Source organism: Thalia democratica, chromosome 4, assembly GCF_965202585.1.
Source record: "Thalia democratica chromosome 4, ktThaDemo2.hap1.1, whole genome shotgun sequence".
Taxonomy (NCBI): Eukaryota; Metazoa; Chordata; class Thaliacea; order Salpida; family Salpidae; genus Thalia; species Thalia democratica.
Window position 1 is genome coordinate 39,734,834 of NC_139168.1, and position 26,721 is coordinate 39,761,554.

The 26,721-nt window shown below is 27.3% G+C and overlaps 1 protein-coding gene across 1 annotated transcript in view; it reads left to right on the plus strand.

The window, feature by feature from the left end:
* The window catches only part of LOC145833358 (sushi, von Willebrand factor type A, EGF and pentraxin domain-containing protein 1-like), a 48,912-nt gene extending 24,737 nt beyond the window's left edge, over positions 1-24,175 (plus strand). The window contains exons 20-36 of the mRNA XM_082940538.1: positions 450-647; positions 1,785-1,982; positions 5,076-5,261; positions 5,434-5,634; positions 11,777-11,959; positions 12,056-12,283; positions 13,026-13,217; positions 14,245-14,436; positions 15,288-15,509; positions 16,856-17,053; positions 18,711-18,874; positions 20,652-20,826; positions 21,084-21,209; positions 21,609-21,791; positions 21,965-22,168; positions 22,274-22,492; positions 23,979-24,175. Coding sequence (XP_082796664.1) covers positions 450-647; positions 1,785-1,982; positions 5,076-5,261; positions 5,434-5,634; positions 11,777-11,959; positions 12,056-12,283; positions 13,026-13,217; positions 14,245-14,436; positions 15,288-15,509; positions 16,856-17,053; positions 18,711-18,874; positions 20,652-20,826; positions 21,084-21,209; positions 21,609-21,791; positions 21,965-22,168; positions 22,274-22,492; positions 23,979-24,175 — 3,266 coding nt within the window. The remainder of the gene's footprint in view (positions 1-449; positions 648-1,784; positions 1,983-5,075; positions 5,262-5,433; positions 5,635-11,776; positions 11,960-12,055; positions 12,284-13,025; positions 13,218-14,244; positions 14,437-15,287; positions 15,510-16,855; positions 17,054-18,710; positions 18,875-20,651; positions 20,827-21,083; positions 21,210-21,608; positions 21,792-21,964; positions 22,169-22,273; positions 22,493-23,978) is intronic.
* Positions 24,176-26,721: the final 2,546 nt, after the last annotated feature.

A 26,721-nucleotide genomic window follows, 5' to 3' on the forward strand; every position in this document is an offset into this window, starting at 1 on the left:
TTTTTAGTAAATATGAATTGCTGACTACAAAAGTTGTCCACCACTACCCTAAAAGTTTCATTAATTTCAAAACAATTCATATTTAAACAGGATTTATTACAGATTACAAAATACACTTTACTGGGCTTATAAGAAAACAAATGTAACTTATTTTATCAAGCCCTGTAAACTACTTTGGACACAGCCCAAAAGTGCGTGCATAAGAAGTACTAGACTAAATTACATTTCGAACACAACTTTTTCGGCTCAAAAGTTTGTACTCAAGTGAAAAACTACTTTGTAAAATCGTGGGGGGCGATTATTTTTTAAATTTCTGAAAAAGGGGCGATTTAGAAAATGAGTTTGGGAAACCCTGCTTTATACCAAAGAATAGATTGTAACTTATTCGTTTAGTTTAGCATACTTGCTTCTGTAAGTTTTTTTTAGCCTAAACAAGCTTTATTAAACAGAATGTCCACCCAGAGCAGCAGTTCTAAACAGTACTCTGGAAAATAAAAAAAGAACTCGAAACGATGTTTTCCTAGTCGGAGATATCATTAAATATGCTTGTCAAAACGATTTTACTGTATATCCGGGGGGTAACACAGTTTACAAGTGCATGGACAACGGAGAATGGGACAACAAAAATGCTATTTTATGCATATCTGGTGAGCTACTGATCATTGTATTCTGATGTTTTGTTTTCTCTTAATCTTTTTGTTGCTTACAAAAAACAAAACAATAACAAAGTTTTATAATTTAGTAAATCGTTTTAATAGTTTACAAAAAAGGTAATAAGTATGTTCAACTAATTTTATACTATTACTAAATGTAAAAAAAATCTTAAATATCCCTTTCAAATATTATACTATTTGTACCTTAAAAAAGGAAACTAAAAAAACTTACATCAAAAATATAAGTATGTGTAAATTTTGACTTTATTGTTTTGTTTTCTCCTAAAGCTTTTACAGTAATTCTACTTAGTAGTAACTTTAAAAAACTATACGAATCTATAAAGCTTAAACTCATCAACTTTTCTGAAATCTCGAGTTCATAAACTTTGTGCACGTAAACAAAATCTTTTTAAACTTATCTGTTTTAACTAGTTTTAAATATCTTAAAACTTTTCTTAAATTGAATAATACAATTATATAACATTTTAATGAGGTGTATTGCTGTAATTTTTTATACTCAATATAATTGTTTTCTAAAAAATCAACTGTGCTTATGAAAACTCATGAAAGCTTCAAATTAGTTAATAAAATACCTCTTATAACTTATTTCTTCAAGTTAAGCTTTTAATAAATTGTTGTTTAACTTTAAACTTCATATATGAATTAGTAAAATAATTAAAGCGAAATCATTGTTTCGAATTAAGGCTTTATTTTAATTTTTGATTTTTTTCTTACATATAAAACAATGTTTAAAGTTTTTTTTCAAAATGAGTAATCATAGTTTTCAAACTCTCGTCTGAAAATATTTTATTCCTTATTTTTCTCTATAATGTTTTAAGTTTAAGAAGTCTTAAAAATAAAAAATAAAAAAGCTAAAAACGTAATAAGGTGTAGTGTAAAAAGTAGTTAAACAAGGTGTAATAAGTCCCTGGAAAAATTCAAAAAAAAATTTGAGACATAATTTTTGTAAAATTGAATTTTTGATTTGTAAGCACTTGTTTTGTAAAACTTCAACTTTAATCTTGATATATAAGGCTTTTTATAGTAATACAATTGAAGTTTAAGAAACACTAAAAAAAATCATTCATAAAATAAAGTATTTCATATAAAACCATGCAACCGTGATAACAGAATGTCCTGATCCGCCCATGGGAGAATATGTTACTTATAGAATCAGCTCAAGCTACTACACAAATGAGTATTGGACTGATACAGAAGTGAAGTACGAGTGTAGTTCCTCTCATGCTCTTATACACGGCGAAGTAGATACCATTACTTGTGGAAGAAATCGAATGTGGGACCAAGCCGAAGCACCGGAGTGTGCTCCAAGTATGGCTTGTTTTGTTTCTCATTTACAACACTAACTTTTAACAAAATTTCTTACACTGTTTTTAAAGTTACTTACAGAGAGTTTCATTTTTGAAGCAGTCTTTATTTTTCATTAAAAATTAATAAATTCACTGTTGTAGTCTTTGGCTATTTACAGTAACCTGCCGTCTAGGTACGTACTACCGGTATGGTACACACTTTTTAGCCAAAAAATGCTGGGTTCAAAATGATGTTTTATAAAAAATAAAAACATACTCTAGAGAAAAGTTTCATACTTAAAAAATAATTTATACTGTATTAAATTGCAATAAATTAAAGCTATAAGGAACTAACAGTTTGCATACCCCATAATAAATGAACTTACAATTGTATATCGAATCCAGTATTTTAAACAAACGTGTTGCAGTTTATTTAATGAACTGCGCAATTTAATTGTGCGTACCCTATAGTTATACCATAGGAATAAAAAGCTGAGAAAGTCATATAAAATTTCGATAAAGGAAAAAATTAACAATACAACTAAGATCTACATACCCAATGATTGGAACATAAATGTAAAGTGTACAGAAAAATCTTAATCAAAGTTCAAATCAACAGTGGATATGACATTATCATACCCCATGATTGCAACATAAATGTAAAAAGCGTATAAAAAAGCAGTTTACACAAAATGAATAATGTTGCATTAATATTATTTAAAACAAGATGCTTTTGAAAACATGTCTGTTCGTGTACTTTGTCGTATAGGTTTAGCAGATATTTTTTGTTTTATAAGTTTTATAACCCTAAACTAGCTATTTTAAATAAACACAATTTAATAAAAGCATATATAGTACTTTCATAAATGTTTATTTATTAAAAATTAATAATTACATGGTTATATGTAGTACTTCAATTTTAAAGGTACAAGTAAGTACAACATAGATTTAAAAAAACTATAAATTATAAATTACTTATAAAAAATATTAGTAAATATAAATACTGAAGACATCTAATAAACATTTAACAAGTGTGTTTTTTTTTATGATGAAGATTTTATTTAAGGGGGTCATGCTTAAATTGTCATTTGTAATTTTATGTGGCTTTTAACCTGTTTGTACTAGGATTAATTTATATACAGTCACCTCTCGCGAATATACGCACACTGTTTCCACAGCAAAAGTGCGTAACTAAACGAAAGAACGTAACTAAACGAGAGATAACAAATATACCTACTATATTGGCTGTTTTCTTATGATTGATTTGATTAGATGCAGTTTTGGGACTCTCCAACATTTTTATTAACAAAAATAGCTTTCGATCAAGTTGTGCGTATATGTGAAAAAGTTTTTAATAAAAATTGTTTAAGTGTATATAATTTCATTACAACGGATGACATAACAACTGTTAAATATTCAGAAAGTAATTTAGAGGAAGTCGTAGTGGCCAACAATGATCTTAAACTCACAAACAAGCCTGAAGCTTTAAAGGTAAACATCAATCGATGAAGAAAATTTTGAATAGGGGGGATTAAAACCAAAGTTGATTAATTTAAATGCACAGTTGTGTTCTTCCAAAGCTGTAGCTGGTACAGAATAGCACTACAAAGCACTCAAAATACTGTTCTCGTTTTTTGAAAATTCTAAAATGCTTAACTAAACGAAAGTGCGTAATCATACGAGTGTTTAGATTCGCGAGAAATGACTGTAATTGATTTAGGTGACTGAGACAAAAATTTCCGAGATACGCACTGCTGGTTGGGTACGCTTTTTTGCGCTGTGTTCAAAGTGCGTACCTAGTTGGAAGTTGACTGTACTTCAGGGTTTCCCAAAGTGGGCCAAGTGGCCCCTTTGGGAGCAATTACAGAAATTTAGGGAGACATGACCAGTAAAGGGGCTACCGGGGACCATGAAGTCATAATTTGAAGTTTATACTAGATATTCTGGAGTTGATGATAAAGAGCAAAAAAAAAGTCATAGGCGTTTTTCATGGTAGTTTTCTGAGAAATCTTGTTGGAAGGGCCACAACTTTTTTTATTTTTTTAAAGGGGTCTTTTGAAAAAAAGTTTGAGAAACCCTGCTGTACTTGGTTGTTTTTCAAATATAGATTGACACACTTGTTGTAAGGTTTTTATGTGTTTTTTAAGATCAAACTACAATAAACTACTTTAGCATACAAAAAGATTAACTAGACTTTGATTTACTATTGTTTTGATAATTTTTAACTAAATAGTTATCATTCGACAGTTTGTCAAGTTCCTCCAAGACCAGACCACTCTAAAATAGAAGATATTAGAAGCGTTACATTGGATAATGGAACAGTCTTGCAAAATTTAATCAAGATTAAGTGTGACCAGGGAAGACTTTTAGATGACCCTTTAAACAGCGTATTTGAGTGCCAGTTAGGGGCCAAATGGAACTTAACTAGTCTTCCAAGCTGTTTAAAAAGTTTGTATTTTTGTTATAACAGTTATCATTGCACAGGGTTACTCTTTTAAAGCAAACTAAACTAACAAAATAAAATTCTGAAAGTTCATTAAATAATAAAAATTAGTTAAACTGTAAATATTCGTCGTATAAACTAATATTTAAAATATTACAAAAAAATTGTTATTACAAATTTAATTGGTTTGATTGGTTGGCTTATATAACAAAAAAAAAAGTTGAGTATCCTTTTTAAAACCTTTTTATTTTTTAATTTTGATATTTTTTCTTTTACAAAAGTTAATTACAGTATACAGAAAACTTTGTATTACACAAAAAATAAAAAACAGTTTATAGTCCCTTTTATCTACTTATCTTATAGTATAAATACACTTTTCACCGCTTTTTAATTTATTACAACATGCTAACTTTCTGCTTTTATTAAATGATACGTATTAAAGTTTACAACTAATTTAGATGTTTAATTGTAAAATATCTTAATAATTACCAGGGAGTATGAACCCTTTAAAGTATGCAAGTTTAACTAATGAAATAATATTTCTTCTTTATACTTAAAGTGTTTGGAGTTTATGTTTTGTCATTATTATAAGACAACTTCAAAACTTTTTCTATTCTTGTTTTAGCTGTATAAAACTAACTACTGAGTTTATTTAAAACTTCTCTCTAACAGTTTGTGAAGATATTTCGGGAATGGATACCATTGATTCTCACACATTTAGTTTTGAAAATAAGCGTGGTGATGTTTATTTAAATGGCAGCATAGTTGAGTACAGTTGCAAAGCAGGATACCTCAGTGAGACAAGCAAAGCAACATGCAATGAAGACGGAATTTGGACATCAATGCAGTGTATTCGCGGTATTTTTGTCTCTTTTTAGTGAACATTCAATTGAAATTTTCCAGTAACAAAAAAAAATTGTACATATTTTTAATCAATTGTGTCAGTTATTGTTAGATATCTTACTTTTTCTATAAAAAATTATAACATTAGCTGCTGGTAGATAAAAACTAGTTTTAATTATATTTTAAGCCTGCAATGAGCCGAAAGTTGATCCACCTTTGTCGTACACTCCTTCCTACGTAGAACTTGTTATTGATGGAACTAAAACTAGAGCTCTTCAGTATGCAGTTTTTGAATGTGGAACAGGCTACGGATTTCCTCCTGGTACAGAAACAAACTTAACTTGTGACAGCGATTCATTAGAATTCAAACTTCCTGATTGCATCAGTGGTCAGTAAGATTAAAGTTTTTATAGTAATTGAAAGCATTGTTTATCAACGTATTTTTCAAATCATAACCATTTCCTTTTTTCTTAACACCTCAAGTAAATTTTCCAATGTAATTTCTTATTCACTTATGTAAAGAAGTAAAGAAAGTCTTGTAAAAATAGTTTAAAATGCTAAATTAAAACACCTATATAACATTGTAAAACAATAACGTACATTCAAAAAAGCTTGCAAAACTAGTAGCTATAAGTTGGATACATTTGTTTGTATTAAGTATTTAAAAGATATCTTACTTAACATGTTGATTTGTACATACCTAAGTCATAATTAATTCTGCATGATTTTTTGAATGTACTTTTAACTAATTTCTTAGAATTATTCATAGTTTATATGCAGTAAAACGCCGTAAGTCAGTAAAGTATTTGAGTACAAAAACAGCTGTTTTGATTTTCCAATCGGCTCTACTTGTTTTGATCTCTGGTATTTAACGTCTTATAAAGTTATTAGTAATATTTTAACAAATGGGCTATATTTAATATTGTTTATTTTTTAACTACGTGGTCTCCAGTAACTTACTAACTGACAGCTTTAGTTACAAGTAGCTACAATTATCATTTACAAAATTATTTCCTAAGTTATGAATAAACACACTTTGAATAAATGAAATTTACTTTGTTTTCAATAATAATTTTGAGTTCTGAAGAAAGAAACTATTAAATCACGACACAAATAAAATCTATGAAAAGTATTAACAATCGTAAAGTTATATAAAATACTAACATCAACTCCGCGATGTAGACGCTTTCTTGATTCTCGAAACTTGTGAATAAAACGTTGAACTTAATCGTAACTTGATCGTAACGCGGAATAACTAAGCAACTAAATAAGCAACTAACGCGTATTTGAAAGACAAACGCAAATATATACGCATTGAAATAAATACTAACTCCTAAAAATAAAAAAACGTTTGTTTTTTATTAAAAAACTGTTTGTTTTTAAATACTGGAAGCACGTTATGAAAACAGTGAAAAACACTTTACAACCCGCTTTGAAATAAGAAAATGAAATGTAAATATCATTACATTATTTCTTTTTTAAATTTCAAGTTAGTGTTTAAAGCCTGGTTTTAAATAATTTAAATCCTTAAAATCCTACTTAACTTTAAACTTTTTTATAAGTGGTAAAAGGGCGGGTTAATAAAAAGTAAGAAAAAGAAACTGTATTACTTATTATCTCAAAAATTACATAATTTGCAAAAATTAAGATAAGACACAACATAAGGACAAAGTAAAAATGATAGTCATTTAGTTGTCTTTAAACATTCTCTCCGGTTTACTTGTCTTCCGGCTTCTTGTCATCGGGCTGCTTCTTTTACGGTGGTTTATTTAGCAGGAACGAATTGTTTTAATTCGCTTGTTCTTCTCTAAACTCCAAATTCAAAAATTCATCGAATTCACTTGTTGACATAGAAAATATTCATCTTTTCATTGCCCATTATTGTAGTGCTCATTTGAAAGAATTCATTGTACAAAAACACGCAGCTTAAAAAAAAGTTGAGATATTCTTTCAAGAAAGTTTAGTAAAAACTACTACGTTACTATGCCAAAAGACAATAACGAAACTGTCATTATTTACGTTTAAACCTATGTTTTATACAAAACATAAATATTCTAAACATTTAAAGGTGCATTAAAAGAAAATTACTAGTTAATAACACATAAAACATTTTAATTTTGTTTTTAATTAAAAAAACATATTTTCTTAATATCTAATTCGCAAACGTTAATAAAAATAAACAAAAAACATTTTCTTTAAAGTATTTTACAAAACACTAAGTAGTATTTTCATGCACAAGCTTTTATAAGATTCAAGTATAAAGTATTTCTTTTTAAAGCGACACAAAACTTATGCATTATAGAAATTTAAAAGAGAAAATTTGAGCGAGTGCTTTTTTTTCTATTGTTAACAGTCAAAACTAAATGGGAGTTGAAAGTACTTTTAAAGTCAAAACTTGTAGAAAAAATTTATCACAAATCGAATTTAAAAGCTTTAAACTTGAGCTTGATAATTTTACGAGCAAAAAAATCTGATAATCTAATTTTGTTTTCAAATTAGAGAAAAATTTTGTTACTAAAATTTTAATACAAAAAATAGACTTATTAAACTTTTTTATTGTATAATTGTTATATCGTAGCTTTTAATAAATAGTTCAATTACTAAACTGTAGTTTGAAATATAAAAAACTTTAAAAGACATCATTAAAAGTAAAAAAGCTATAGAATTTTACAATTCAGAAATTTTATCAAGAAAAGAATATAAAACAAGAACACTTAATAGTTTCTTTCAGTTTAACCTCTTAAAAAATTATCTGAGTTTAAAAAATATTAAATAGATTTTCATGTTAATAAAAAGTTACAATTTTTCACCATTATTAAAGTTTTTCGAAAATACCTATAATTTATTTTCAAAAGGGCTTTATAATAAATGTTAAAAGTTTTAGGCCTGATATTAGTAATTATGACTCTTTTCTATTCTGTTTTACAATTTATTTTTTATTAAAGGATTCAAATACTGCAAAATAGTTTTTCTCTTTAGCTAATATGTTGCTTGATACGCTAGTTTGTGATTTTATTTTTGAAGAATTGTAATAGCCTGAGTCTTGTTTATAACTTTAAACCTGCACTGTTGGCACCTGATATTTTGGCTCGCTATCAGACTTTTTACTGTAACTGATATTTTTCTGCTGTTGTTTCTGGTGTTTTTCTTTGCTAAGATTACCTTGTTTTGCTGTAAAAGCAAAAACTTGTTTATAAGCTCTATTAGCTTTTCTTTTCCGCTGTTGAAGGTCACTTGAATAATAGTTTCCGCTTAATTTTTTTTGTTGAAACTTTTGGTTGTAGTTTAAATTCTTATCTACAGCATATTTAGACCCTTGAACTGTTTTACCATTAGGACCTGTCACGTTTGCGGCTTCTGACATGTTGTTTTTACCTACAACAATATCAAACTGGACTTTTTCTCCTTGTGCAAGAGACCTTAAGAATTTGTTAGGGTTGTTTTTGACGATAGCTGTATAATGAACAAAAATATCGCTGTTACGATCATCCCGATGAATAAAACCGTAACCTTTGCGAACATTAAACCATACTACTTGACCAGTTACTCCAATTGCTTTAGTGTTTTTGGTTACCTGAGCTTTTTCTTTGGCTGTTTGAAACTCTTTGGTAGTATTAGATGTTTTTATGGGTAAGTGTTGCTGACATGACAAACACTGTGCTATGTTAACATTATTACTACTATTCCTATTGTATGAGTTTCTTGGTTTAAATTTATCTCTATCTTGATTATGTTGACGATAATTGTAAGTATGATTAATACCATTATCTCTTAAATAAAAATTTTGTTGATTATTAGGACGAACTCGCCTATGGTAATCTATTTTAGACTTATAATGATTTTGCTTATACTGATGTAGTCTATCGTATTTAATTTGCTTAGGTATTAATGCGTTTTCTTTATAAGCATTCCTTATGGCTTGTCCTTTGCTTTTAAAAACTTCTAAGCTTTTATCAAAATGTTCCCCTATCTTATCTTTGATCGAAAAGGGCATTAAGTATGCAAGAAAAAACTTAATTCTGTCCTGCTCAGGACATTTAGCCCAGCTTACGGCTGTAGCAAATATTTTAATAAAGTTTGTACACTCATTCCAAATTGGGATTTTATCTAAAATTTCAGCTAACTGATTGTCCCTACCAGGGGCGTCGCGTGGGGTGTTGCACTGCCGCAATTGCACCACCTTAAAATTTTGTAAGAAAAAATTAGGTATCTATAACGTATTCGTTATTTTTTAAAACAAAATCGCTTATAAAAATCCAATTTAGAAAACGACCATTTTGCTCACTTAACTGCCGCAAACTCTTAGCTGACTGCCGCAAATGAAATCAAAACAGCAATATTTCTTCAAGAATTACCGCAAAATCAATATCTTGCGGTAAGTAAGCAAAGTTGAAAGTTCCCTGTAACAGTAAAGGTTTAAGTATCATTTCGCAAGTTATTGTAAACAAAAAATGAAAACAAAGCTAAGCAGAGCACAGGCGATTCAAGCAGAGGCAACTCGAGCAAAAGCATTTCGAGCAGAAGCAACTCGAGAAGAAGCAACTTGAGAAGAAGCAACTCGAGAAGAAGCAACTCGCGAAGAAGCAACTCGAGAAGAAACAACTCGAGAATAGGCAACTAGTGAAAAAGCAACTCGAGAAGAAGTAACTCGAACAGAAGCAACTCGAGAAGAGGCAACTCGAGCAGAAGCAACTCGAGCAGAAGCACTCGAGCAGAGGCAACTCGAGAAGAAGCAACTCGAGCAGAGACAACTCGAGCAGAAGCAACTCTAGCAGAATCAATTCGAGCAGGGACAACTCACTCAAATAGGGGCAAATCGATCACCTTCAACTTGGATTTTTTCTTTCTGCACCACCTAAGAAAAATACCACGCGACGCCACTGGTCCCTACTAATAAAAAAAATTCTTAAAGAACTGTAATTTCTTTCACCTCGTTCTGTCATTTTATAATAATCTGACAACTCTTCTTTTGGCCAAAACCCTGTTAAAAACTTATACTTATTTGAATTACTAGAAATACCTTCATTTAATATTTCCTCCTCAAAATATCTTAAAATGTCACGAGGGTTTCCTACAAAGTCTAACCTTTTAAACTTTTTACTCAGTCTTTGCGCCTTTAATGTGTCGCTAAAGTTGTTTAAATTATTTTGATTACTATTTTCGTAATCATCGTAAAAAAGTTCGCGTTTTTCTAGCATCGCACGTTCGTAATTTGATGATCTAGACTGCCTTAACCTATTATTTAATTTTTTTATTTGTTTTTGCAAAAATCTTAACTCTACTTCATTTGTTAGCTGCTTAACTTCGCTTGATTTTCTAAATTGTTGATGAATGATGTTTGACGGGTAATATTCAGCATTATGTTTCATCATCTCTGCTTGATGAGAATTATTAAGATTGATATCGTCATTGTTGTTTTTGTGCATTTATTCTGTTGACTGCTTAAAGATTCCTAATCAGAAGATTCAAGGTTCTTAAAAGACACTGCGTGGTCTCCACTTTAACCAAATGGTTATTTTATATTGGTTTATGTTTTAACTACGTGGTCTCCAGTAACTTACTAACTGACAGCTTTAGTTACAAGTAGCTACAATTATCAGTTACAAAACTATTTCCTAAGTTATGAATAAACACACTTTGAATAAATGAAATTTACTTTATTTTCAATAATAATTTTGACTTCTGAAGAAAGAAACTATTAAATCACGACACAAATAAAATCTATGAAAAGTATTAACAATCGTAAAGTTATATAAAATACTAACATCAACTCCGCGATGTAGACGCTTTCTTGATTCTCGAAACTTGTGAATAAAACGTTGAACTTAATCGTAACTTGATCGTAACGCGGAATAACTAAGCAATTAAATAAGCAACTAACGCGTATTTAAAAGACAAACGCAAATATATACGCATTGAAATGAATATTAACTCCTAAAAATAAAAAAATGTTTGTTTTTAATAAAAAAACTGTTTGTTTTTTTAATACTAGAAGCACGTTATGAAAACAGTGAAAAACACTTTACAACCCGCTTTAAAATAAGAAAATGAAATGTAAATATCATTACAATATTACATTATACTAAAGTTGTTTTCTATGGCAAAAAATATCTTTTAGTTAATACTTTTAGTAATAGACACAAAAAATATGTAAAACTAGTTGAACTTTCAAAAGTATAAAAAGCTATGCCTACTTGATATAGTTAAAATACCTTGTTCTCTTAAATTATTAACATTTTGTTTTAAACCTCTAACCCTCTACAGCAGAAAAATGCTGACATCAATACTTTTTAATAAGTAATAGAATTTGACTATTTAATTTCAAAAGTTGTTTTGAAATCATTCATAAAATTGATATAACAGCATTAAGTTAAATAATTTTTTTTTACTATTTTTTCATCATAGTATCTACCGTTTTTAAAAAGTATTTCTTGTCAGTTGTAAATTAAATTTTTCTAAAAATAGAATCGTTTTCCATAAAATTATTCGAATATATATTAAAACAAAAAGCTAAAAACACTATTATGCAGAGTGCGAACCTTTTGATGACAAAGATTATGCCAACGTCTCTGTTTCAAGCGTTTACGATTTCGATAACAACAACCCAAGGTACTTTGAAGGTACCAATGTCAGTTACACCTGTCCTTCAGGACAAATACTTTTACCTGCGACTAGTTTCACTCGTTGCGGGAAGAACGGCGCTTGGGAAAGCAGTTTCAGTCGCTGTTATCGAGGTAGCTTTACGTTCAAGTCTCTTTTTTTTATCAATCATTGTTTTTTTGGTTTAACTTTTGTAAGTTTACCATCAGATGTACATTGCGAAAAACCTGTGACTCTAGACAATTCAGTTAGAGAGGTTGAGGGTCCGGATGGTCACTATGTTGCTGGCACAAAAATAAGGTACACATGCAAAGACGGGTATGCAATGAGCCCCGGAAACTTTATAGGTGAAGTATGTGGAGATGATGGAAATTTTACTATTTTAATTGATACTAGTATCATGAAGTATGAAAAAACAAGAGGTCAATGTATTGCAAGTGAGAATTTGAACAAACTTTATTTTCTAGCATTTGACTATAAAAAAAATTAAATATAAGTTCTGTTAATCTTATGTAACTTCTTCAGGTGTTTTTATTGCATATTGTAAGTCGTCATAAAAGTAACCTTTTTAAGCAAATGCTAAAAACTTTACACAGTTTCACTTCAGAAACTTATCATTTAAAGTTATTAATTTAAAGCCAGTTTCTTTTGTGTTCTCATTGTGCATATTTTTACTTACTTGAATTAAACTAGTTTTTATTCATTAAAACAAACATTATTAGCCCCTTTAGGTTCAAAACCTATTTAAATTTGTAAAATTCAAAATTTATTATTTCTAGTTCTTTTAAATTTAGTTCTATAAACGTAATAAACTTTTAACTTTAGTTGTTTGTAGAGACTTTAGTTACTTTTAGCAGTTAAGATGTACTTTCTGTAATAACTATATGCAATTATTTTTATAAGCTTGTTAAAGTAGGGCTTTATATATATTATCTTAAAGTTTTATTGCCATCATCAATTAACCATTGTAATGTATAAACCATTCGTAGGGTATCTTAGTTTAGTGATATGTATATACTTCAATTGATTTACATCGTTTTAGGTACTTTAAAACTTTCTATACTTTATAGTTTAATTTATATACTATTTCAACTTTTTGTTTTAAACTCAATGCTTTAAATTCAAAAATACTAAGTTATAATTTAACTTTATTTGTTAATGATATTTTTTACTTTAAAGTTTGTGACAACTGGCCAGAAATAGATCACGGTACGAAAGTAGTAAACAATATGGAGATGATTAATATTACATACAGTCTTACCACTGAATACAGGTATAGTTGTAAAATGGGGTTTACGTACTCAAAAAAGAACAATGTTCTAAAATGCACTAGTCCTAATACCCCAGGTGATCTTGGTAAATGTTTAAGAAGTTAGTAGTTTGTTGTTGCACTCATAAGTAGAATATTTTAACAAGTTCTAAATGAAGCTTATTTTAAAGTTTTTGAAAAAATAAAAGTTTAAAGTGTTGATAAGATAAGATTGTAATAAGATCATAATAAAATAGTATTTTTTTAGCATACTTTTTGAAGAGCTCAATAATTTAAAATCACTATGTTTATTTTTACTTTAAAGCTTTAACATCCAAAAATGTTAAAAGTTGTTCATAGTAAGTTTTACAAAATAAAGTCACGCTAGACTATTGAGTACACAATACATATTAATCTTTTTATAATGAAATAATAAAATTTTCTTCACAGTTAAATTTTGTGACAAATTTCAAAAGTTACCCAATAAAAGCTTTTAAAAATTTAATAATATATACTATTTACCTTAAAAAATATTTTCTACCCATAATTTTCTCCACAATAAAATTGTTTATGTTCACACTAATGTGTTTGTGCGCACACTTTGGCACCACAGCTTCAGTTTGATACTATTCTTTAGCATAAAGTTTTTATAAAAGTTACATACAAATTAAAAAACTCTTATATTAATGTTGATTAGCTATAGCACTTATTTATTAACTTACTCGCTTAAATTTTTTATATATTAAAGCTTTTTTTTAAATACATTTTTATAAAACTGTTTTCTTTGCAAAAGTTTTAGTTAGTTTTGTGGTTTCTAATACCTTTGTTTTCTTACATTTACCTTCATTTAAAAGTCGTCTTCTTATTATTGCATAGTTATATTTTTTTTTCAAGCTAAATCCAATATTTTTATTTTTATGTATAATTTTTTCTATATTTCATAACTAAAATACTTTAGGGGTTTTAAATTTAGTATTATCTTAAGCTTAGTTTTTTGTCAATAGTTCAACTTTTGTTTTATTTTTAATTTATGTATAAAAAAGAAATTTGTATCAAATCAAAACTAAGTTATTTAATTCGTTTTCTAAGCTACTTGTTTATACAAAAGTTTTGTGTCATCAATGATATTAAAAAGACTTGTTTTTTAAGATTGTGGGCCCTATAAGGGAGTTGAGAATGCAATACCGACAGTAAATAGCCCTTATGAATCTAATTTAGTTGAAGGGACTGTTGTAACATTTGTTTGCCGATCTGAATACAGAATGATACCTAAAGACAATAACACCATCGAATGCAATGAAAATGGTGAATGGACAAGTAACGTTGGAAACTGTTACTCAGGTAAGTATAAAAACTGTATAATTTAATAGATATACTTATAAACGAATAAAAAAGTATGTAAACTCTCAACTTATTATGTGTATTAAAAGAGTTTAAAAAGAACTTTTTATCTACTTATTTTTTAAATTAAAGTAGATTTTTACTAAAGAGAGGATAAGTATTTCATTATGAGATTCTTGTGTACAAATAATTAATAAATGTAAGATAAAGAGTACGATCCAAATGTATTAAATTATATATTTGAAGCTTCTCAATCACATGAAATATTGAAAACTAATTTTCTAGTACAGTTTTGTAAACCTTTCATAAATTGAAAGTTAAAAACAAGTACGATTAACTTTATTAATAAAAGTTTTCTGGGAAAATTTTATTACATAATTAGCTTTATACATTCTTGGACAAAACATCAAATTGTATCCGTGGAGAATGACTTAATGACCGAAAGGTTTTTTAGACCAAACTTTTTGAACGTTTTTTTTTTTCGTTTAATAAACATTTTAAACAATTGCTTTAATTCTAGTTTATTTAGTGTTCATCGTATTTTGAAACGTATCATATAAATGTTCAGTCTTATATTTGTTGAAGTTTTTGTACTTTTAGACTCAGACTCCCTGAATATTCTTTTATGTTACAAAGTTGAAAATATATAACTTACAGCAATACAAAAAGTGACAAAATAATAATTACTGTTATTGTGATGGAAATTTTTAAAGTATTTAGTCCCTTTGTAGTGTTATTTGTGTATACCTTTATAACATGGTAATAAATAAACTACTAAAACTTTTATGCGTTAAAAATAAAGTTGTCACAACTCAACAAAATAATTAAAACGTTAACTTTTACTTTAAAAGAAACTGAATGCAAGCAACCGCCAACATTGGATTACTCAGTGTCACAAGTGCAGTTCAATGGTCCAGATGGATTTTACTTACCATATACAAAAGTATTTCATACTTGCTTTGATGGATACATTATGGCTCCTCAATCTTACCAAGGTGTTATTTGCGGAGAGGACGGAAACTATTCTGCTTTTGGAACTGACCGACTTGTTACAACTGGCGAATGCGTACCCAGTAAGTATTAGGTGTTTTATCTTAATTTGTTCAAAACAGTTGAAAATATTGTATAGATTTAATCAAAACTGATCTAAACACTTTTGGTGATAAAGCTTTACAATAGTTTCATTTGTAATAATAACTTTTTTATCAAACTTAATGATACTTATACACTAATTAAAAGATAATAAATACATAATATAAGCAAATTTTATAAGTACAAATTAAGTTAAAGTTTAGGTTTTTAAAGCTTAAAATCATACATGATTTTATCAATAACTTAATATGTCACAGCTCTTTGAATTTTTTTTTTTGTTTACTTTTGTAGTAAATACTGATTTTTAACAATCTTTCAAGTGTTCTAACCATGTTTGAAAATCTAGTAAAGTAAAATGAATAATATATAAAACTAAATATAATTTAACGAATTTTATTAGTTTTTCTACAAACAATTTTTTTAACAAACAGTTAAATAAGCTTAACTTAATATTTATGGGTAAGATCAATTTATCATTATTTAGTTTTAACTGATAAAATTGTAAGACTGTGGAGACTGGCCAAATGTTGAAAATGGTGTGAGGGAAAGCTTAAACCCGAAGATAATCAATGGAACAACGGAATTGACTGTTAAGTCACAATATAATTGCAACTCAGGCTTTGAGTATACAGAAAAAAGTAACATTTTAGAATGCACAGACCCACGTTCTACTTTAGTTGCTGGTCGTTGTCTAAAAAGTCTGTATGTTTTTGTAATTTTTGTGTTGTTGCTTAGTTGTACAGCTAAACTAATACTTTGATAGATTGTTAATTGATTTATTTTTTTTTTAACTAGACCATGTTGACAAAATTATTTTTAAATAACTAATAATAAACATATTAAAACAATTATTTTAATGTAATATTACAACGCATATTTATATTTACTAGCCAACTTAGTACATAAATCAGAAACTTTTAAGTTTTTATATAAAATAACTTATCCACAACTCAATAAATAAATATTTACCAAATTTTATTAAGCCTGTATTTTGTTTGAAACAAAGTTATTTTGCATATACATTTTTTATTGAAGGTTACTAGCTCTTTTTAAATAAACAGAAAACATAATTGAAAAAGAATTTTTAAACAGTAAAATTACAAATATCTTTATCGCAAAAAATTAATTTATTCTGTTTAAAACTTTCGATGTTTATTAACTTACAGTTTTAAAATACAACAAAAAAAATTACTCACTGCTTATTTGCAACGCACGAATTGTCATCCTTAAAATTGTCAAATACAGGTAAAGAGGCATACCTGTAAAGTAATATTTTAGTAAATCTGCAGATAGCCCTTTAAGTTAGTTACTAAATTATTTAACCCAGCTTGTCCCACTCCGAAGGTGTCAGGGCTCGAAGATTTGGTTGTGGAATGGAAGTTACGAGAAGGAGCTTATTTTGCGGGAACAAGCGTCACCTACTTGTGTGATAAGTTGCACAAGCTCCCTACAGGAGATGACGGTGTGAGAACGTGTGGAGAGGGTGCTACGTGGGACCGGGATGACTTCCCTGTGTGTGAACCCAGTTAGTTTATTAGTGAAAGTTAGATTTTACGTAAAAATGCACAATTTAAAGATTTTTTTGTTATAGTAGTACTAGACTTTTCTAATGTTAACTATAGCAGTTGAATATATAAAAAAATAATGTGATACCTAGGCAATTGCATGGTGTTTTGTTTCTTAAACAGTTTTAGCTTATTACAGCATTAAAATTAAACAAAACACCGGCGAAAATCTGCACAGCCTAAGCCCGGACTTTCTTATGCCGTGAGACAAGCTCAGGATAACATAAGTTTTGATCATTACAAATCGATCATCAGACCACAAGTTTTCGGTAGACTGAGACCCGGGTTTCGTTTTTATTAAAACTTGTCAGTCAGTCATTAAAAAATTAGAAAAAAAAACTTAGATAAGCTATAAATACTAAAAAGAATTAAGACCACTATTTAAAAAGAAGTTTTCTGAATAAATTTAAATAATTAATAGTCTTAATAAGTCTTAGCAGTTGTTTTTTTTTTCTTATGCAATACATTTAAAAAAGAAGTGTCATCAATTGATATCATGCCAAAAGAGTTTTTTAATTGTAGTACTTCTTTGCTTTTCAGAAATACTTGAGTTTCTTAATTATAATTTTCTTTTGAGTTTGACAACTAAAGTTTTAAAAGTTTTAAAACTTTATGCTGTAGAATAAAAGTAACAAACAATAATTTTTGTTGAAGCTATAGTATGTATATAAGTACATTAGAATAATACTACCTTTTATAAAATGCGTTTTAATGTTACTTTTTTTTCTAAACTTCTGTCCCATTCTACATTTCTGAGAATTAGGACTTCAAACTTTCATATAGATTTCAATGTTTAAAATGACAAAAGGTAGAAACAAAAAATATTAAAAAAGAAAATGACCAAGTTGAAAAAATTAATAAGTTTGAATTCAATACATGTGAAAAATGTTACTGCATATAAATCATTTTAAAAAGACTTTACTAAATATATTTAATTAGTAGCAGTATTTCGGTTATCTTCAGCAAAGCTTGAGGTGTTTACACCTTCAATAAGCACTAGGCTGCACCGGACGACCATCAGCAGTAAGCAGTGCTTGTTGTATGATTTCAAAACAATTCAGCTTTGCTAAATGTAGCCTAAATATTGTTGTTTATAGTTAGCTTATCAAACGAGCGTAAACCGTGATCTCACGTTGTAACTGACGACGGTTTAAGTGTTGATTTGTGAACAGTTTTACTCGGATAATTTTTCGACTGTACCTAAAACGGATACTAACTGAAAAATGTTCAAACTATCGCTTTAAAACTGGTGAAAAAAGTATTATTACTGATATAACTTATTAAGAAACTTATTAGACTCTCGAGTTTTCACACTTTATAATTCTGCTGCAATTTTTTAAGTTGTAAAAAATGTGTTGTAGCATATAACAAAATCTACGGTATTAGATTAACTTCTTAAAACATATCTTTAACACCTCTCATTTGCTACAGTTGATAATTACAGACTTAAAATAGTTTTGCTAATTAGTTTCCTTTTAGTCTTAATAATATTTAATGTTTTACAGCGTTTCGTTTTAAAACTAAACTCAAACATGCATTTTTTTAAGTTTTAATCAATCCCAACAATTGTTTTAATACTTTCAAGATGTGCCTTCAAAAACACAATTATACTTTCAGCTAGCTTCAGTGTAACTGCCAAGTCTTCAGCAAGTGAATGTGAAATAAAATTTAGTGGCACTAAAAACTTTTGCAGAGATAAAAAAGGTCATAATGTATTAATTTTTGACCGTTTAAATGGAAAATTCGATTACAAGGCATTTGATACAACTTCTGAGGAAAACGTTAGTCATACAGTGTTTTAAATTAGAATGATTAAACTTTGAACAACTTGTGAACTTACATAAAAGTCTAATGCAAATTTTTAAATGAGTTTTCGATAATTCTTATGACATCATTTTGAACTAAGAGAATATAAGTGATAACTAAACTGCTACTTTCTTAAAGTTTTGTATAATTATATAAAAGTGTAAAATTTCTTTTGGTAGAACATTGATAACAATACAAAAAATAGTTGTTGTATTGACTTTTTTTGTATTAAACACTAAAGTAATCAAAGCGTTTTGTGCACATTTTGGTGCTGAAATAAAAATAAAATCAAGCTAGATAACTGTTTAAAAGCAAAACATAATATTTTAATTTATTTAATTTTTTAAGTAACTATTTAACAAACAAAGGCCACACAAATTCACTAAAAAGGATATATTTCACGCTGTTTTAATCGGTTGTATACTGAGCTTATTTAAGATAAAAGTTTATAAGTTATATATTATTAAATTATTTTATAGAATTTTAAAAAGGGATACAAATTAGAAGTAACCATGAATATTATTATATTGTTTATTGAGCAATGTTGGACTCAGGCATCAAAACCTGGGCCACTTAAACAGGATACACAAGAATAAAGTAAAATAATTTTATATTCAACAATTTAAGATAAAAAATAAACATAAACAAAAAGGTAAACAAAATCAGTTTTATAAAGAACTATTTGATAAGTTTAAACTTATTTGTAAAATATAACAGGTGATAAACTAGTACAAACAAAAAAAAATATTAAATGCACATTTATAAGATACTAAAACCAAATAGATAATTTTCCAGAAGCATTGTTTATAAAACATAACACATTTATACAAAATTAATATAAGTAAATTGATAGTCTGTTAAGAAGGAGGCGTAGGGAAATAAAAGTAATTAATATTAATACTAAAAATTGAAAGAATCAGTAGCTAGTTTAGATGAGATGAATATTGTTAATTTTTTTTAAACGGAAAATTATTGAATTTCACTGATATTTATAGTACTCAAATTAAATATTTTTAGTTTTTAACGAAAATTTATCACCCTCTCACACGATACCACATCCTGTGGTAAATTGTTCCACATTGTTTTTGCTTTGTGATAATATAAACTTTGTCATTGACTGTTGTTAAAATTTTACTTACATTTAAGTTTTCTTTTATTCCCTTCTAATTGATATTTATTATAAGATAAACTGAAAAATTCACTAAAACAAGCATTATATTTGCCACTAATAGTTTTATAAAAAGTAAATAAATCAAACTCCCATCTTCTAAATTCTTGAGATTTTAATTCAAGTTTAATTTATCTACCATTACACGATTTATTGCATATGTTACAACGATTACATATAAAACGGGTAAAATTTCTCTGCACAGACTCAATTTTATTTATTTATTTTTTAAATATAAATAAGTTTTGGTATCGTATTCAAGCTTAGGACGAACGTATATTTTAAATAGTTTTGTCAGAATAATAGCTAAATTAGCTTTTTTTTAATAGTTAACAAGAAGAAATTGTACAACTTTATATAAATAAATTATAAATTAATAAAAACTAATTAAATTTTACTTACAGTTAGTTAACCTATAATTAAAAACATAAGTGTTTTTTTGATGGTCAATGGCGTGAAATTTATTAAATAATTCGAATATAATAGTTAGATATTACTTTTATTAAATCCCATATTTAATTGCAAAGTTTAACAATGCTGTGTTGAATACAAAGAAAAATCAAAGAAATTTTACCAATAAACAGTTAAACAACATGGTCAATTTTGTTACTGATAATGCTGAATATGGGAACTTGATTGTGATCACTATCAATGGAAGAGATGGTTATAGTACAGAGTTTCCAAGAAACAACATGAAAGTTATACAGTTATACAAACGACTAGGTGTTGATCGAATTAAAAATTGTCCTATTGAAATTGGTAATTAAATCAATTTTTAATTAAGTAAACGCTTTTTTCCGTTGTGTTTTTTCAACCAGATTTTGTAGTGGGAATTTTTTTATTTTCCTTATTTAAATTTAGTTAATAATTTAAAACTTATCATAAAAGGTTTGTTTCAAAGTTATTCTAGATAGACAATTTGGAAATTATTGTAAACCATACTTTTTTTTCTTTAGTAAAAGCATTAAAAAATAACTCACGTTTTTTTGCTATAATGTTCTAATAATTAAATCCAGGAAAAGGTGATACATGGGCACTTTTAACTGGTTGGTTTCCTAAACGATCTTCAGTGCCAAAATGGGCTGAATGCAGACACTCAATAGACAGTTCTGTCGAAATTGACACCACATTTACATTTGATGGTTTCTTTACATTTGAATTGCAATTTTTACTATTTTAAGCTATTTTTAAACTAGCAGTATAAAGAAAAACAGTTTCAGTATATTTAAGATACTTTTTTAACATTGTATTTTAATTTGTAAAAAAATATATATAAATCATTTTATATAAAGCAACATTTTTAATAGCTAAATATGTTTATAATTATAATTATCTCAAGTCATTAAACTTTATAAACCTTATGACATACTGCATTACTTAAGCTTAAAGTTTAGACTTAAAGGTCTGTTTAAACTCTTTCTCATACAACAACATAAAAAAAATAATAATTTTTGTGTTGTTTATATTTTTGAAATCAAAATAATTACCTTAAAATATTATTGTTTTTAAGCAATTTTTCTATCTAACTGAAAAATATAAAGAATGTGAAAAGCCTACATTGGACCTACCAAACGGTAATTACATTGATCTTGACGAAAACGAAAGGTACACAAGTGGGGAAACAGTGAAGTTCAAATGTGATGAGGAAACAAAAATTTACCCGCAAAATGGTCAAATAGAATGCTCAACGGTTGGATGGTTGCAAAAAGCAACGTGCGCCAAAGGTTAATGTTGCATTGCATCTTTAATGATTGCTTACGTCTGTTAGAAGTGTTTTAGTGCAATTTGGTGCGTTTTTTAAAAAAAGTATAGTGTATAAACTTAAGTAAAAACTTCAGAAAGTAACAGATATAATACTACAGTGAACTGCCAATAAAACTTCAATTAATTTTTAAAGACTGCGGTAAAGAGAATGAAGTTGCAAACCTAGAATCAGAAGTAACCGACTCATTGTTTACTAAAGAAGATAGGTACACAGGAACAGAAGTAACTTACAGTTGTGTCGGTAATTATTTAGAAGTACCAGGCAAAAACTATGTTTTAACTTGTGATGAAAATGGGGACTGGGACTCTGACGAATTTTACGGAAAATGTGTCCTAGGTTTAACACATGAATAGTTTTTTTTTTCTTTTAAGCGTAGTTACACATAAATATCTGCAATTAAAAAGTTTTAGGCGTGAAATATTTTGTCTTGTTTTTAAACAGAGTGTCCAAACCTGTTACTTACAATGTGCTTGGAAATTGACCGTAACAATAATGAAATTGTTGAGAACAAACTTGTGACTACACAAACTCTTCAATACACTTGCGACAGTGATTATTGTCATGAATCAGTATCAGGAGAAACAACGTGCGAGGCATCTATGTCAAAATCTGCGTGGAACATTGATGTTAAATGTAACGTAGCTATTGTAAAAGATAAAAGTTAGTAGAAGTCGTAATTATTTATTTAGTTCTTTTGAATTAAAAGTTGTAATATTTGTTATTAAGTTATATTAATCGATTTTTTTCGAATAAAATTTTTTTATAATTCATTTTGCAAACATATCTGATAAAAAATTAAAAATCTTGAATTAGAAATCTATCATAGTCATAATTATATCATAATTACTACAAACTTTTTGGCCTTTTATCTATCTTAAAAACTAATTTTTATGCAACATATAATTTTTTTTTTGTTTTATGTTAACCGCAATTGTAAATATAAAACTATTTCTAGATTTAACGTTGATATTAGAAAAGACATTTTTATTAAACTTGATTAAAAACTAGCATAAAACTTTCTATAACTACATGTATGCTTTGCAAGCTGCTTTTTGAAGAAATTATAGGAACAGTAAAAATTTAATTTTTACAAGTTAAATCAAAATGTTCAATCGGAATATGGAATAGGGAGCTTATTTCTGATGACAGATTAACTTCTTCGAGCAATCATATAGGCAACTTTGCATTCCATGCAAGAACTTTAACTGCAAGTGTTTGGGCTCCTTCCGCTGAAGAAAGTTCGAATTCTTTTATTTTTATAGAGCTAAAAACTAATTTACAAACAATTGTGTTTGTGCAAAGCTTTTTAATCAAAAGCAGTATTAAAAAATTACATACAACAACTGTAAAAAAACTATTAGTAGAAATATAGATTTTATATAATTTACTATATCGAATTTTATATGTTTTACAACTAGAACAAATTCTCCAGAAGATTTTTTTTTTCACTTTACTTGTACACAGTTGTTTTTTCGTGCATTGGTATCTTTATCTTTAAATAAGTCAACTACGCTTAAAAAAAGAACAGTTTTCTGATGAAAGGTAATCGATAAAACTTTGTTTCACCATCTATTACACTTAACTTTTAATAAAAAATAGAATTTAAATTTGCAAATATTTTTTACTCCAGTAGTTTTTGTTAGATCTACATTGTTACATAAGTTTAACACTTTAGTAAACTTTTAAATTCTAGTTTAGTTATCTCTCTATCCTTAAAAGTGCTATTTTTTTTTTTTTGCTAACTAATTTTGTTACCAAAATTTTTATTACACCATTATAACCACATCAATAAGTTTTTTGTGTTAAATGTATAACGTAGGTTTTTTATAATTTTTCAATTGAATATGTGTTTTTTAATAGTTTTAAATAATGTTTATTTATTTACAAGCTATACAATTCCTTCGATGTTATGTATTAAATGAACAATTTTCACTAGACCAACATAAAAAGCAAACTGTTTACAATAAGTTATATTTCAAACGAGAATAAGGAATATTTATAAGTTATAAATTTACATTATGGATAGAATATTTATATAAAAACTGTTAGATTGTTTAACTTGTTGTCAAGCTGTTCTTTGCTATATTTAAACTTTGGTAATGCAAAACTATCTACACATTTTTTTAACCGAAAGCATTAAATACAGATGAAGAACAATGGATTGAAGTGGACCTTTTAAGTGATACTGAAATTAGTCATGTAGCAACACAAGGGGAAAATAGTGATTCCTTTGTAAGCTCTTATTCAATTAGTTACGCTACAGAAGGCTCTGATGAATACTCTTATGTTGTTGACACGCATAATAACATTGTCGTAAGTGAAAACACCACTACAAGAATTTAATTAATATAATTCAAAACTAATTATCATCGTTATTAAATAATGAATTTATAACAGATTTTCCTAGGAAATGCAAAAAGTGCACCTAAGAATATTCACATTAACAAGTTTCCTTCGCCAGTAACAGCTACAAAATTTCGTTTGATTATTTTGAACTCTGTAGGAAAATCAGGAATGAGTTTTGAACTATTTACGTGCCTTGAATCTTAATCATACTTTTTATGATTGTTATAAGTTCTTTAATTTTTTAATCTTTTAATGATTAGTCATTTTTATTTAATATTTCATTATAAACTACATACCTTACATCCAGACAAAGATATTTTTTTAAAGTAAATATTTAAAAAATTTGAATAACATATATTTTGTTTATAAATATAAGTACATGTATTCGCTATATACTAAAAAATACAGTTAAATACTAAATTTAGAAGAAAATAATTAAAACACCTGATTAAAAAAATCAAAGTTGTTTTTAAAATAACTGCTTTGACTTTCATAATAAAACTTCTCTTTTTTTTGTGAAATATTTTGGAGTAAAACTTTTTAATATTTCAAACAGTTATTTTACGTTTCTTCAAATTATTATCTGCTTTTCTTTTCTTTTTTGTTGAAAGAATTAAATAAGATGTATTAACTATTTTACTTAGTAATACTTTCAGTTCACTTAGATATCAATAAAGTCTTCATAGATTATAAGCTGATTACAATAAATATTTTTAGATAAACCTTTTAAAATTTATTTTAATTCACAAAAAATAATCATGGGGATTTTTAACTTTTTGTTAAAGAAGTAAAAAGTCTTAATTATAATTAAATAGTAACTGTTTTTAAATAACAAAAGTAATATATTAATCTTAACGTTTTTTTACCTCTTTTTGATTGTATTTTGTTGGGTTAAAGTAAGTTACATAAAAAAAACTATGGTAGTTGTTTCTAAACATGTAAAAAATTACAGAAATGTGACTTCTTAAGCTACGTTTTTAACTTTAAGAAAACATTGATACCTGATATTATTTAAAAACATTAAACCTCACCCTTGTTTGATATAACTCAATAGCATGTATAGCCTGCACAGCAAAAAGTAATATTAACTTTAGAGTGCAGGACCAAAAAAACATTTTCTATAACAAATATTTTGAAAAGTGTTCTTAATTTTGTTTTCAGTTCAGAGTAGTGATTATTAAATGAATAAATCGTTACAATTCTACGTTTAAAGAGTTTTTATTTAATTTTTACACTACGATTTTTCAAAATTATGCGGCTTGCTAAGACACTACTTTAACAACCCCAGCCCGCGAAGACTATTTATGGTAATCCAAGCCTGCTGAGCAAAAAAAATCCCACCCCTATTGTATACCCTCAACATAAATATTTTTATCTCTCAAATCTTAATACTTATAATAAGCGGTTTATTAAAAGTATAAAACCACTTTTCGAAGCTGTAAAAAAATCTAATTGGTTCGTCATTTGTTAAATTAGGTAACTATTTTAGATAGCTTAAGGCTTTCATGCTTAAAGAACTTAACTTACTACTAAAAAGTATATTGAAAAACTTTATATGATAGGTTTTTTAGCAGTTTTTCATTATAGAAATATAAATTAGTATAACTTGTTAGTTTACATTAATATCTAAGCGTAATAAAAGTTAACAGTCAATTTTTTTGTAACTACTAACACAGGTTTAATAAGTTCTTGTGGAATAAGATTTATTAAAGAACCAAATTCCAGCTTCTATTCACTAAAAATATAAAAAAGTGCTTGTTTTTGACTTAAATTAAAACTACTTAAAAGTTGTTAATGACAGTTATTTAAGTTTTTATTAAAACATTATAAGATTGCATAAGAAAACACGTGATGACGACAACTTCTAAAAAAAACTATAAGTAAAATAAATTTTAAAGCTCTAATTTTCTTTTTGTTATTTATCTTTCATATAAAACTAGATCTTTGTAAAACCTATTTTTGATATCAGAGTTTGTTTTTCCAATTTATTCAACTTTTTTATGATTTTTTCAACTTTCTTCCCTTTGTTTGAAAAAGAAGAGGTACATTTATTTTAATATTTTTAATAGTTGTGATTCGACTTAAAATAAAAAGCTTTAGTAACTATTAGTAAAAATCGTAACAAATCTAAACCTAATGCTTTAACGCTTTTTGAAAATCATCCCTGTTTCAGTTTATATAGATATAAGTATGTTTTTGGAATTTACTTTATTAAAAACTAAAAAAGACGTTTTTATAAACTAATTTTTTTTTCTTAATCTTTTTCAAGTCGTCATCGCTTGCTTTTTTTTTTGTAGAGATAAGGATTTAGAATTAATGTACTAAGAAGTTACAAAGTTAGATGGTTATAAAAATCAGTTTTATGAACGACAATCATTCTAAAACAGGGGTCGGCAGGCTATTGGTGCTCGCGGGCCAAATTTCAAGTTTTCAAAATCTTCGTGAGCCGCAGTTTTAGTTTCAGTGACCTTCAAATAATCATTTAGTTTTATTCAAACTTAAGAAAGTTTTACTTTTATTTAGTTTTTATTTTAAGTGACTTT